Genomic DNA, 13,148 nt, shown 5'->3' with positions numbered 1-13,148 from the left:
AATGGTGGTGAGTGAATAACTAATTATATAATAGTTAACAGCAGATGAAATTAAGTCTGCTGGGAGGGGGCAACAGTGATCGGAGTTGTCACTTTAGGGTCAGAGTCTAATACAGCAATACCAGAGGATCTTCGTGCTGTGGCTAAGATCTGGATTTTCAAGGTTTTCTGTGGATTACAATTGAGAATAGGAAACAAAGCAATATTCTGCAGTGAGATCAATGGGCTTTTCTTCAAAAATTCCAGTGTGATAAATAATCCAACCCTGAGTTAAGTGAATACCACTTGACTGTGATCTTCTGGCAAGCATCTACAAGGAAGTGAGAGTCCTTCTGCATAGCATCACCCTGTTGAAAGTCACCTTTGAGCTGTGCATGATTCATAGTGACATGTCCTCGCAGTTTTCTTGGCAGCAATATAGAAATGGTTTACTACTGCTTTCTGGGACAGTCTTTACCTTCTCCATCTAGACTACAGCCCTGGGATTCCCAGGTGGCAGGGGTGTCCACCAAATAGGGTAAAAAAAGTCAAGATGGAAGCCACGACGACTGAACCTTCAATTACACTGTTGTGGCTGCCATCTTGACTTTTTTGACCCAATCCTGTGGACACCCCTACCCAGTAGTCTCCTACCCAAGTACTAACCAGGCCAGATTCTGCTTAGTTTTTGAGCCAGAGCAGGTCAGCCAGATGTTATGTTGTCACCTGCTGACACAGGAAAGAGACAGGAACAGGTTATGATCGAATTAGAAACCCTCCTCTGACAAAACGAATCGGGTGTAGCTCAGGGCAGACCGAAGACAGTACTTTTCCCCACAACTGCCTCTTAATTTAGGCTTCAGTCCAAACAACACCGACTTTGCACATCGGACACAGCACACCTTGGTTTGATTAAGCCACGTAGAGGGTTATTCAGCTGCACGGCGCTAGAATGTCCTGAGGCAAGAGGTGATGCTGGATCAGCCGTCTCGACGGCCGGGTTCGCAAGAGGCACCGGTTGGGACGTTGCGCAACCCGGCCTAGGCGGGTAGCTTATGGATCAGAACCGGGCATTTGGATCAAGTCAGTAAACCGTGGTATAGCTAACGCCGGGTGGTGGGTTACGCGCAGGCAACCACTCCGGGGCTGAGATGCATCCCCGGGAACACTCTTGCAAATACTCGGCGGAGTGTGGACTTTTGCCCCCGCCCCCGCCCGCGCCCGCTTGTCGGCCTGCAGGGGCATCTCTCTGGCCGGGCATTGGGGCGATCGAGATGCTGGATTCGGTCCTTCCTCCCGCCGGCTTCTCCTCGCCCTTTCCAACTTGAGAAATCCTTTCGAATGCTCGGAGCCCTCTTCCTCTGCTAGAAAGCACCAAGGCAGCTGCACCCGAGGGACTTACTCCCGGGTAACCACGGGTCGGGATTGGGTCGCGCTAGCCCCCGGGAGGCTGGCGACTAAGGTGACGCAATGCCCGCAATCCCGCGGAGAGGAGAGGAGCGCGGCGGCGGCAGCAGGAGGGCTGAGCGGAGGGCGCGCTGGGAAGGCTGGCGAACGCGCGGCTCCCCGCGCGAGGCCCCGCCCCTGCCGGCCGAGCCGAGGGGCTGCACCGCCGTTGCCTCTCGGCACAGCTCTGCACCGCTGCTCCCGCTCGCGCGCTGCCTGCAGGTGAATTGAAAGTCGTTGGCGGGGCGGGAAGGACACAGCCGCTTCTCCTCCTCCTCCTGCAGCCGTAGCCCTGACAGCCGCCGCCGCCGGGACAAGCGACGGGCGCGGAGCCCAGCCGTCCGCGCGCTCCTGCACAGTCACCGGGCAGCAGGGTTCGTGGTGCCGCTGCAGGGCGAGGCTGCGCTGTCCCGGCTGCGAGGAGGTGTCCGCCGGTCCGGTCAGGGGGGGGCACCCAGCCGGCCGGGCATGTCTGCAGCGCGGGGCTCCCGGCTAGCCAGAGACCTGGACGGGGTGGGAAGGACTGGGAGCCTCAAGCGCGCAAGTAAGTAGCCCGGAAAGTTCAACGTAGGCCCGGCTTTTTCGGAGTCGGAGGAAGCGCTGGAGGCGAGGGAGAAGGGAATGGCCAGGAATAGGTAACCGGGCAGTGTAATTTCTCTGTAAAGACTTGTCGCCGGACCTTGATTCTCTCTTTTGCCTCGGTGATTGTGCTGAATCAGCGGGAGCACTCTGCTCACGGCCAGATGAACTCTTTTCTTCCTCTTTATATTTTCTGGGGGAGTTCGAATGAGCCCCAGTGCAGATGCGCCTCCTGGTCCCAAGCGTGTAACTTGTCCGCTCAGGAGTCGCCGATCAGGGAAAATCTGGTTTGTGGTTCTGAGGTCTTGAATCTTTTATTTTGCTTATTCCTGGCTTACCCTGAAGGCAGGACTTGTGTGTGTGTGTGTGCAGGCTGCAGGATTGTGGTAGGTAGTGGTTAGGGAGGGGGCTGAAGTGCTCTTATTGTCACTAGTGGGTGCGGAAGGGGATAGAACAGAGAGGACGAGATAATTTCAAGCAAAGCAGGGAAATTGCGGCTGCAGGCTTATGCGCACAAATGGGAGTAAATTTCACTTAAATAGACTTACTTAAAGTCGTGAGCGGACAACTGATAGGCTGCCTTTGCCCTTGGAAGCCACTGGTATGGCCCACACTGATTTGTGGGTTGATTGAGACTATAGTTTGCTGGGCAAAAAGGGGACATGAGAGACCCCCCCCCCCACTGCTGCATTTATTGCCATTGACACAGGATTTTTTATGTGGTTAAAGGAATGGACATTAGTGGGAGGGGGTTCTGGGGATGATTGTTCTGCTTTTTCAACTACAAGGAGGGGATTTATCAGTTTCGACACTGACTCTGAAAATGTGGAGGATCAGTGATGGTTTATGGGCATGGAAAAGTGACCGGCAGCTTCTTGGAAAGGTAGAATCCCAAAGTTTGGAGAAGCAAGTGTGTGTCATTGTAGAAGCAGAGTTGTGTTGGATGCCAAAATCAGAAAGAATCTTTTCCAACTAACAAGTGTTATTAAAAGGCATATGCTTTGATGAACTGCAACTCACGAGAAGGCTTTTGACTTTTAATAATGGTACCAGACTCCCCCTGATTTAAGTGTGGGCCAGAGTTACCCAGGAAGCAACTGGATCACAAGATTTTGGTCTTTGCATCTCTCATTTGAAAGATTCAGGGCTGCCCATAACTGAAACAGTGAGAATCTGTCATGCAGCCTTTCCAACCTGGGGTTCTTCTGAAGATTCAGTTCCCATAGTTCTCAGCCAGTGTTGCAACTATGGGTATTGGCTAGTGCATCTGGAGGACCCCAGGCTGGAGCAGGGTGATTTTGATGGCTGTAACTTATCCCAGGATTGACAGCACGTCCCTTCCTATCAGTAATCTTTTTTCTTGATCTCTCCTCACCTCTGTATCCTGTCATCATCTGCAAAAGCAGTTTGATTTGGGAGCTGGTGACCTTGGAGTTTTTTCCTGGCTTTAGGACAGGTGCCCTCCCTGGGACTGCAGTGTTTTGCTTTGAGCAGGGTTCAAGCAATCTAGACCTCTGGATTTGTATAGACAAATCCTCTTCCCCTTTAAAACCAGCCTCTGAATTTTAGTAGTCACTGCCCTTGAGCGATGGGTACCATTATTGACCCACCTTGTTTCTGCTGGGCAAACTTCATTGCTTGTTGTGGCCAGCTGTGAATGCAGGGCATAAAACACTGCTGCTTTTTTGCCCCATGTATAGATGTTGAGCTCTGCAGAAGGAGCTCCAGTTGCAATTTGCAGTGGCAAATAATCTTCTGGAGTTGTTTCTTGCCGATGCACAGGAATAGTTGCCTGAGTGATGGGAGAGATCACCTTTGATTCTAGGCACCCTTTTGGGAAGGAAATGTAATCTGCGTACTCTTGAGATTAACACTGCTTTAATTAACTCAAGCATACTAATGGTTGAGCGCATGGTAGGTTCAGGGTTTATTTATTTATTTATGGGAAAAGGAATTTAAAGATAAGAGGGGAAAATACCATTTACCCTTTTGATTGTTCTGTTTTTTTGTGTGTTTTCTTTTTGGCCTTTAGTAAGTTGCAGCTATTACATTACGTTACAGAGGATTTTACATTTCTTCCTCACAGTTGGATGGCTCTGTAATCATAAATACTTTATTGTACAAAATTGCCTTTTTACTATGAAATGTGTGAAGAGCAGAGACTGACTCCCTTTAGGTTGGAGATGCTAGTGAAAAACCCCATGTAATGCTAATCAGGCAGAGGTGCTGGACTAGTTTAGGATATATTTACAGAAATACAGTATTTCCTATGGACATGCATTCTTTTTAAAAGTTCAAATCTTTTTGCATATAGTAGCTTGCGTTCTTAAATAAATCATGCATTTTTCTTTTTTTCTCCAGTAGCAACCCCCTCATCAATCCCGTATTGTGCCTACCTGACCCTCAAAAAGATCTTTTGGTGATCACAAATAATTTCTGGGATTAAGAAGACAAACTTTCCTTTTATGAACTTTCTTAGGTTTATTTGCAAATGAAATATTTGCCTTGTGGCAAATCCATACAACAACCCTGTAGGGTTGAGCAGTACTATTTTGCTTGTTTATTTCATTTGTAATGCTTTTTCTTTAGTCGCTCAAGGCTTCACATGTGTGAATCTCCCTTTAATTTACATGAACAACGCCCTTATGAGGTAGGATGGATTGTAAGTTACTTGCCCAAAGTTGCTCCTGGGGTCCTGAATTTGATTGAAGACTTGAACTAGGTCTCCCTGGTCCTAACCTGACATTTTAATTATTGCATTATATGTTATTAACATTATTACTAAAAATGGAAATTTGTATGTAAGCATTGTAGAAAGGGGAAATTGCCTAAAACTGTTTAGTGAGGTATCTTGCTTTGAAAGCTAGTAGTTACCGTGCTCTGAAATCTAAATGTAGCTTACATGAAAGTAACTAGACTGGATTTTCCACATGATTACTGGGAATTTTAATTAATTGAGGGTGTTGAAAATTCTGTCAGGGTCTGTCCTCAGAAAGTGAAGGTTTCTGGGAGAAAAAAAATGGCCATTAAAACAATTACAGAAAAAAGTTTACGTTGTTAATAACAGAGAAATAGTCATTGTGTCCCAAAATTATTCCTGCTTGAAATTTTAAAAGGCTGGCTAAGTATTAATACTTCACATATGTTGTTTTGGTTTGGTATGCATCAGTGGCTGACATAAATATTTTGCAGTTTTATTTTTAGAAGAAAATATTCTACCACCAAACATTTCAGGAAGTTCTTAATATGGTGATTGTACTGACATAGCTGACAGTTGTGATAGTGCTGATTTTCGTTTCTTTAAAAATTCATATGTTGCCTCTTCCATTAAAAGATATATTTATTTTCAGTAAAGTATGACAATGAAATCTAGACAGCAGATTGAAACAGGGCCAATAAAATCAGTGGTGTAAGTAGTCCCTTCTAAGGGGCAGGATGGGCTTTTTGACACTGTGAATACAATTCCTTTTAGCTTTCTGTCTTTTTATTTGGAGTCCTATCCATATCATGGATAGCTCTGCAGAGGTTAATGTCCTGGTGACAGTTTCTCCACTACCACTGGCTCTGAAAGGGGAGTTCTGAGAACAGGCTGGAGTTGGCTTTTTATCTAAAGATTATCTTCCTTGCCACAAGTTCTCGTAGAGCCAGAGTTGGCCTGACCAATTTCAATGGGCAGGACAGGAGAAGCAAAATGTCCTTTCTCCTGCATCAGCAACATATGTAACAGTGGCCTGCAGAGGCTGACTTTGGAATTAGACTGCAAGGATGAATACTCCATCACTTCTCCTGATCCACAGCTGTATTAAAGTCTAAGTCTTCAGAAATAGCCATGAACTGTTTAAGAACTGGAATCAACATCCAGCAGGATGGCCCTGTCATCTTCAGAGTGTTGCTGTGACAACTATAGGATTTTTGTTTGATGGTTTGTTTATCTCTGGCTTTTCAGCAGAAGACCCTTTCTTGAATGACAGCTTTTGGGATGAGATTATGGGCACTTCCAAACAGGAGCATTAATTCCTGGACCCAGCAGAAAAGTATGTTGGCATAAATTGTGCTGCCCCATGGCTGATCTCTATTTTGCAACAGTAAGGAGGCTGGTGAAGGGTGCTCTCTTGACATAGCTGTTGCAGGCCAAGCTAAGGAAATGCTTCATTTCTTCTCCAACTTACTTGTGGGAAAATGACTGCACTCCATTCCCTAATGTGGGTGGGATGGGATTGGGCAAGTGCAGCAGGTTTAGCTAATCACTAAACAGCAGGTGTAGTCTCCTAACTAACAGGTCATTGGTGTAAGGGGTGCATGGGGTGAAGTAGATGGGAATACTACTGTGTGGCACAACCCTTCCTTCATACCTGTATCTTATCAGTCAGGCTATTTCTGAACACAAGTCTACTGTTCTTCTGGAAGATCACCAAACCCATGTCCAAAAATAGCCCAGTTGACAGATTATTGTGCAAAAGAGGGGCAAGGGTGAGGTGGGAGGTAACAGTAATGAGCAAACTCTGCCTCCATCACTGACTGGTGCTGCTACAGAGTGGCAGTGGGAGTGCTGGCGGTGAGTGACCAAGGCCTTCAGTTCTGACCTCATGGCCAGCAGAACCTGGAGGGAGCTGGTGAATTGCAGTGGAGAATGTGCAATTGTGACTGGTTTACAGCAGTCCTAACCGTGTTACCGAATGGCACCAAAGCAAAAAAAGAGGAAACAAAATATATTACCTCTCTTTTCAAGTAATACAAATAATAAAAAGTATGATTACATGAAACATTGCCAACAGAATACAGCCGTTGGAGCTGGGCGGCTAGTCGATCTGGTAAATAAATAAAAAAACTGGCAGAATCCGGCTGTCTTCCCCTGTTTAAACTGACCATTTAGGCAGCACAGGACAAGTGCTCTCAAGAAACAGGCCTCCTGCTCTTTCAAAATAGTCCTAAAGCTGTGCTTCTAAGCTCCCTGCATAGGGTTTGACAACCACTAGTCAGGGACTATATGGTCAGATGCCTCCGCAGAAGCCATGTGCCCAGTTTCTCCTGAAACCCAAGCCAAAATGGCCGTGGAGGGCAGTTCCTAGCAACCAGAGGGGAAGGGACATGTCCCAGTACCATAAGCTGGAGCTGCATAGGTTCCATTTCTAGCCACCTTGTCAAGCACCCTGTTGGTGACCCTGAGGGAAATAGGCAAGAACCGTTACATAAGCAAAGAAGGCTGAAACATTCATTAAATCCTGGGAAACAAGATAGTGTTTGGAAGAGACTCAGGTACGCCCTTCTCTGACTCACTGGGATACAAGAGGGAGGGGAGATAAACCACAATCAGGCTTCTAAGATTCTTTTGTAGCCAATCATAATAAAGTATAGTTCTAGTCTTCCTGTGCAGTCTCTTTCCTGGTTTGGACTTTCCCGAAGGGCTGACACCAGGTGAGCTAGAGAACTGGTTTCCTCTGGACCTCCAGCCAGTTCATCTCTCAGCATCCTCACTATGAGCCATGCTGGCTAAAGCTTCTGGGAGTTGTAGTTCACAATATCTGGAGGGTTGCCTCTGTTGTACCAGTACCTAAATCATCTTTCTCCAACCTGCTGCTCACCAGATATTTTGGATTACACACAATGGAGAAACCTTAAAGTACTTAATGGGCAGCCCATAGACTGGAGAGCCCTACCCATTTTTCTCAGATGATCAGCTGAGAAAGGGGAAGTAGACTGTGTTGGTTACTAATGGATTGATTAGGAATGCTGGGTGGGGAGATGGGGTTGAAGACTTCTGTATTTCTCAATGTACTTAGCACTCCATATGTGTGTATAAGTATCTTAATATGTATATCACGCTCAACAGTGCTTTGTTTGATGATGGTTTGCTGAATAAACCACGGTGGTATTTTAAAAATGTATTTGACTTATAGCGTGTCTCACTACTGCAGTGGCTAATAAAAATTTTTTAAAAGGAAAATGTGAAACTACTACAGTGTTGTGCTTAGTGGTAAGATAAAATATTAAATTTATTTGAGAATTAGAAGCTTGGCAAAAGAGATCCGTATTTGCAGATTTCCTAAATATGGAATGAGAAAGAGAAAATAAAACTCCGGAGGGATACATTCTATAGTATGAAAGCAACACAGAAAAAGGACCTTTGCCTCATGACAGAAGGCAAGCTTCTGATGTTTTCTGGAAGACTTCTTCTGTCGCTCTTAACAAGAGGATAATGAAAGAGGTGGTATCTTAGTCAAGACCTAACATATTATGCTACTTCACATGAAGAACATGGGAAAACACTGAATGTAATACTGTAGTCAGTTATATAGCTAATGTTCTAACCTCTAAACTTCCGAGTGCTAAACTATGAAGGTGAAGACACCTTGAGTTATGTTTATTTAGCTCGTATAGTGCCATAATCTGTTTGGATCCCAGCAGTTAACAATAAATGTATCTATGAGTTAAAACTCCTGGTAATTCATGGAGTCATCCATGTGGTTTCCTTGGCAGCAGTGCAGATGTGCCTTCTAGGAAGTGTTGTCAATTTCCCACTTGCTTTCTTTTGATATGTTTCCACTACTTTCTTCCATGATGTTTTGTCAAGTGCCCAGTTTAGTCTGTAGCCATGGGAATCCTTCATGGTCTCCCTCACATCCAAGTACTAACTGGGTATGACCCTGTGGCTTTGGATGAAAAAGATGCAATGTTCAGTGTATTGAATGAGATGACCTAAAGTAGGCAAGAAGGAAAAAAGGAACATGGGTAGGCTAAATGTAACAAAAAGCCAAACTGATGCATCAATATCTCCTTTCCGTTCCTATTCCTCAGCTCCAGATTTGCTTCTCTTGGTCTAATAGATAGTTCCTATGGATTATTATACAGGTAGTCCTTGAGTTACGACTGTAATTGGCACCGGGATTGCCGTTGCTAAGTGATATGGTCGTAAAATGCAACATCACATGACCGCATCGCTTAGCAATGGCAATCCAGGCAGTCCTGGTGTTTGTTGTAACCCAAGACCCATGGTTCGTTAAATGGGAAGCAGAGGGAATCCCAGATAAGGAGTCATGGGGGTGGGGGAGACCTTGGAGGCCTGGCACAGGTCGTGCGTGAGTTCGGGGAAGGGGTGCTTGGTTCAGCGCAAGCTTAGAAAGGCTGGGAAAGGAGGGCATGGGGTACATGCGATTGCAGGATGGCTGTGGAAAGAGGGCATGGGGTATGTGCATGCATGCGTGCAATTGCAGGGAGGCCAAAGAAAGGGGGCACAAGGTATGTGCATGTGTGTGAGCACAAGGAGGCTGTGGAAAGAGGGTATGATGTGGTTGCGATTGCAAGGAGGCTGTGGAGAGAGGGCACAGGGTACATGCATGCATGTGCGTGATTGCACAGAGGCCAGGGAAAGAAGGCTTGGGGTGCATGCAGTTGCAGGGAGGCCATGGAAAGACGGCGTGGGGTGCATGCGTACGTGTGCAAGAGCAGGGAGGCCAGGGAAAGAGGGTGTGGGGTGTGTGCGAGCAAAGGGGGAAAGGAGGGTGCGGTGTGTGTGAGTGGAGAAAAGCGGGGGGGGGGACCACTTACCCCAGCGACTTGCAGCCTTCCTTGCTGGTTTCCTATTGACTTTCTGGGGAAGCCAGCAGGGAAGGTTGCAAATGGCAATCACATGATCGTGGAACCTGCAACTGGTCATAAGTGCAAGTTGGTTGCCAGGCACCGAAATTTTGTTCATGTGACCATGGGGGTGTTGCAACAGCCGGAACTTCAAGGTCTGGTTGTACGTCCTTTTGTTCAGCACCATCGTAACTTTGAACAGTTGCTGAACGAATGTTGTAACTCGAGGACTACCTGTAGATTGTCTTTATGCTCTCCGGTAACTGTTTTGAATAAAATAAATATGAGCCATATTCTGTTGCCCTAAATTGTTGGTATGATAGGTTACTCTGTTTCAGATGTATCCATTCTGATTCTGAAGAATGCCATGTGTGGAACCTCATTATATAAATGGGCTGGCCTATGATTTTCTGGGGTTTCCTGGCTTTTGGGAGGGTAGTAGAGAATTCTTGTATTTTAAGTCTACTGTATTCCAGAGTGTTAAGACTCTAGACTAACAGTAAAAATTGTGAAAAAATGTATCACAGATTCATGGGGCTTTAGCACTAAATATCAGCAGGAGCACCCAGGGGATCCTGGATACCACAAGAAATAGGTTTGTGAGCCATGTGCTTATAGTTTGATGATCATTCTCTGTGGAATGAACTCTTTCATAGTTACCTCTGAACGTTGATTTATCCATCTTAGCCCGCAAAATAAACTTTTATCCGTGCGCAATTACATGTGCAGGATAAGCATATCTTATTGTTTTGGGGTAAAACAAAAACGGAAAGACTGCTGCTGAGGCATTTTTAGCGCTCCTGAAATTTGTACCATAGCAACACTTTCAGCTGATTGTTTAAAAGCCTATCACTGCCTCATTGCAGAAATAAGCTACTGGGGTATATATTACTGTCGTAAAGAAATACACTGATTTAATCTTTGCAGTGTGAGTTCTAAATTGTTCTAATTTTCTTTACTCTAGATTGACTGCTTTGTGTGCAGGCTGGACTTGAAATGTGATGCAGCTGCTTAAAAAAAAAAAAATGAAAAAAAGCCTTGTTAGCTTTTAGCATATGTTTTGGGAGACTTTTTAGATAGATGTATGTGTTTTGTGGGTATTTCTCTCTACATTTTTGTACTCTCTGAGATAGGAAGTATTTGTACCAAAGGAATTTCTGTACTCTTGTTCCACATGTTTCTCTTGAGCGCCTTTAGATCTGTTTATTGTCTGTGGTACCAAAATCAAGTTGTGTATTTCTCAGGACTGTGGCTGTAACTTTAGAACAAGGCAGCAGCAAAGGACACCTGCATCAAACATGGCATTCAGTGATGTTTGGAGGAATTGTCAACGTTGTGATGACACAGGGACTCTGTAGGCTTTCTCTTGATTGTCAACCAGTATAGCTGTCATCTACTAAGTTGCTAAGGTCACCTCTGACTGTGAGAAAGGACAATTCAATATTATTGTGTTGTGTGAAGCAAGATACTAATGGCTCACTCAAGGCCCCAGCCTATAAAAAGTGTCCATCCGTGTGGAACAGCATTCACAATCAACTCTGCAAGTCTCATGAGTGCTGATGGTGGAATTCAGAACAAGAATTCCTTCACTTTTCTCATTTCAGCAGTCTGCGGTAGACCTTTGGCCAATCTCTTTCCATCATCATCCATTACTGCAGGTGTTATGTTTTGTTTGCAAAGTGTTATGTCAGCAAAAATGTGATAATCATAGGAACTACCCTTGCAGTGGACAATGTTACACAGAAAAACTGAAATTTAGTACTCACTCACCCATTGTTTAGTGGGAAACAATGCACAAGTTTAAGGTCAAACTAAACTGTTTTCCTGTAAGAAAAGAAAGAAGCTAACGTACATTCCATTGATTTCAATGCGTCTACCACATCTGAATTCAGTATTGTAATGCTCTATTAAGGAATTATTCCATTATATATTCAAATAACAAAATGGGATTTTAATACAATTTGAAGGGCAAATGTAATCAAGTGGTTACATTTAGAAAGTGTAAATATGGTAGAGTCAACTTAAAATTTGCTGGCTGGTCCTGAGAAGCACTCTATTGGTTTAGTAAATCTCTTATTCAGTGAGACAATAGATTATAAAAGTCCTAAAGCCATTGGCCTTAGGCCGTCATACTTTTTTTTAAATACATATATTCTCCTTTCAAACCACCACATACAAAGTCTGTATGGCCTTTTCCAACTTGGGAACCCTCCAGATATATGGACTTCAATTCCCAGGATTCTCAACATCGCCTACCCAGGCTAGGGAAGGTAAGATCCTGCTTTCCTATGGGAACCTATTATTCTTTAAGGCTCTATGTGCAAATTCAGTCACCAATACCTGCCTTATTTGAGGTAAGGTGAAGGTTCCTTGGTCAGGGTTTAATCTGTAGTAGAACCAAGATTCTAGGATCATTTCCCCATTAGCCACTTCCAGAGGCATCCAGCCATTGTTGTGACCAAATAACAGTAATGAGGACAGGTTTTATATCCCTTCAGCAATGGTTGTGTGATGCTGTGAAGGTCCCATAAATCACTAGTAAGGAATGGGCTGGAAATCCCTTCCAGGAAAACTGTGTTCAACCCATATTTCTCGTCTGGGGTACCTTAGCAGCTGTACAGAGATTATGGCTTCTTACTGCTGGTGATGTACTACTTACTACATATTGCTGTGGTCATGATTGTTAGGGCTTCGTGGATTTAACATCTTTTAACGTTTTATACTTGCAAACTGCTTTGAAGTGTTTCTGCCTGTAACAATTTTAATAGGCATCTTGAGGTTGCAATGTGCTAGCTTTTTTTTTCAAAAAACCTTTCCCTCCATTTCCTTCCATTTCTCCTTTCCTGCATGCTATCTGATATGATATGCACCAATCCCCCAGTTTATATACTTCCTGTTGTTTCGATTCTGTTTCTTGATCCTGCTTTTAATTTAGCTCTTGTGCATTTGCAACCGATCCATTAGTTGCTCCTCTGTTTTGTACTACTGCTAATACACTACATTCGTATTTTATCTAGCCTTCTCTCTCTCTTTTTTTCTTCCTTCTTCCAATAACTAATTATGTATTTATATTAGAAAGGTTGTGCCTTATCGTTATATTACTAGCAGTTAATTATAAGTTCTTTGAATGCTGGTGAACATTCCAGGATGAAGTTAATGACACTCATCCAATAGCTTGGAGGAATGTTTAAGAACAATTGATTATTTTAGCTCATGGATTGCTACAGGAAAGTTGGATGATACAGTATAGTTATAGAGACATTTAACTGTTGGTTTTGGCTACAACCAACATGCTGTTGCAAACAGAAGGATTCTTAAATACTATTTTTTCTCCTTGTATGTTTTTTTTCAGAGTTTTTGCAATGATTGAGCAAAAATAAGTTGTTTAAAGAAATCCAATTAATGTTCATACTTTCAACATTTTGGACAAGGTGCACAAATCTAGGTTGGCTGAGTAGTAATTGGATCACCTGATGGGTGCAAAAATTTCATTTGTTTGGATGAACAATTGGCCATTTGCATCCACTCTTTGTATCTAACTCTAACACTTGACAGTATTTTGAGAAATAG

The 13,148-nt window shown here is 44.1% G+C and overlaps 1 protein-coding gene across 12 annotated transcripts in view; it reads left to right on the top strand.

Annotated features, from left to right (window-relative positions):
- Positions 1-1,515: 1,515 nt before the first annotated feature.
- KIAA1217 (KIAA1217 ortholog) overlaps positions 1,516-13,148 on the top strand; it is a 382,394-nt gene continuing 370,761 nt past the window's right edge. For 3 of the 12 annotated variants that reach the window (XM_088150358.1, XM_088150363.1, XM_088150359.1), the window contains exon 1: positions 1,535-1,968. In XM_088150358.1, the coding sequence (XP_088006484.1) occupies positions 1,893-1,968 (76 nt within the window). In that variant the 5' untranslated portion in view covers positions 1,535-1,892. Of the gene's footprint in view, positions 1,969-13,148 lie in introns of all 12 variants that reach the window. The other 9 variants (XM_088150357.1, XM_088150348.1, XM_088150350.1 and 6 more) reach the window with 5 other exon arrangements.

The sequence above is a fragment of the Python bivittatus genome, unplaced genomic scaffold (assembly GCF_059951505.1).
Source record: "Python bivittatus isolate LINGU-HERP-01145 unplaced genomic scaffold, Pbiv_v1 ctg000610_np1212, whole genome shotgun sequence".
NCBI classification, from domain to species: Eukaryota; Metazoa; Chordata; class Lepidosauria; order Squamata; family Pythonidae; genus Python; species Python bivittatus.
Note: the sequence above shows the minus strand (reverse complement) of the source record. Positions and strands in the feature narration are given on the sequence as shown.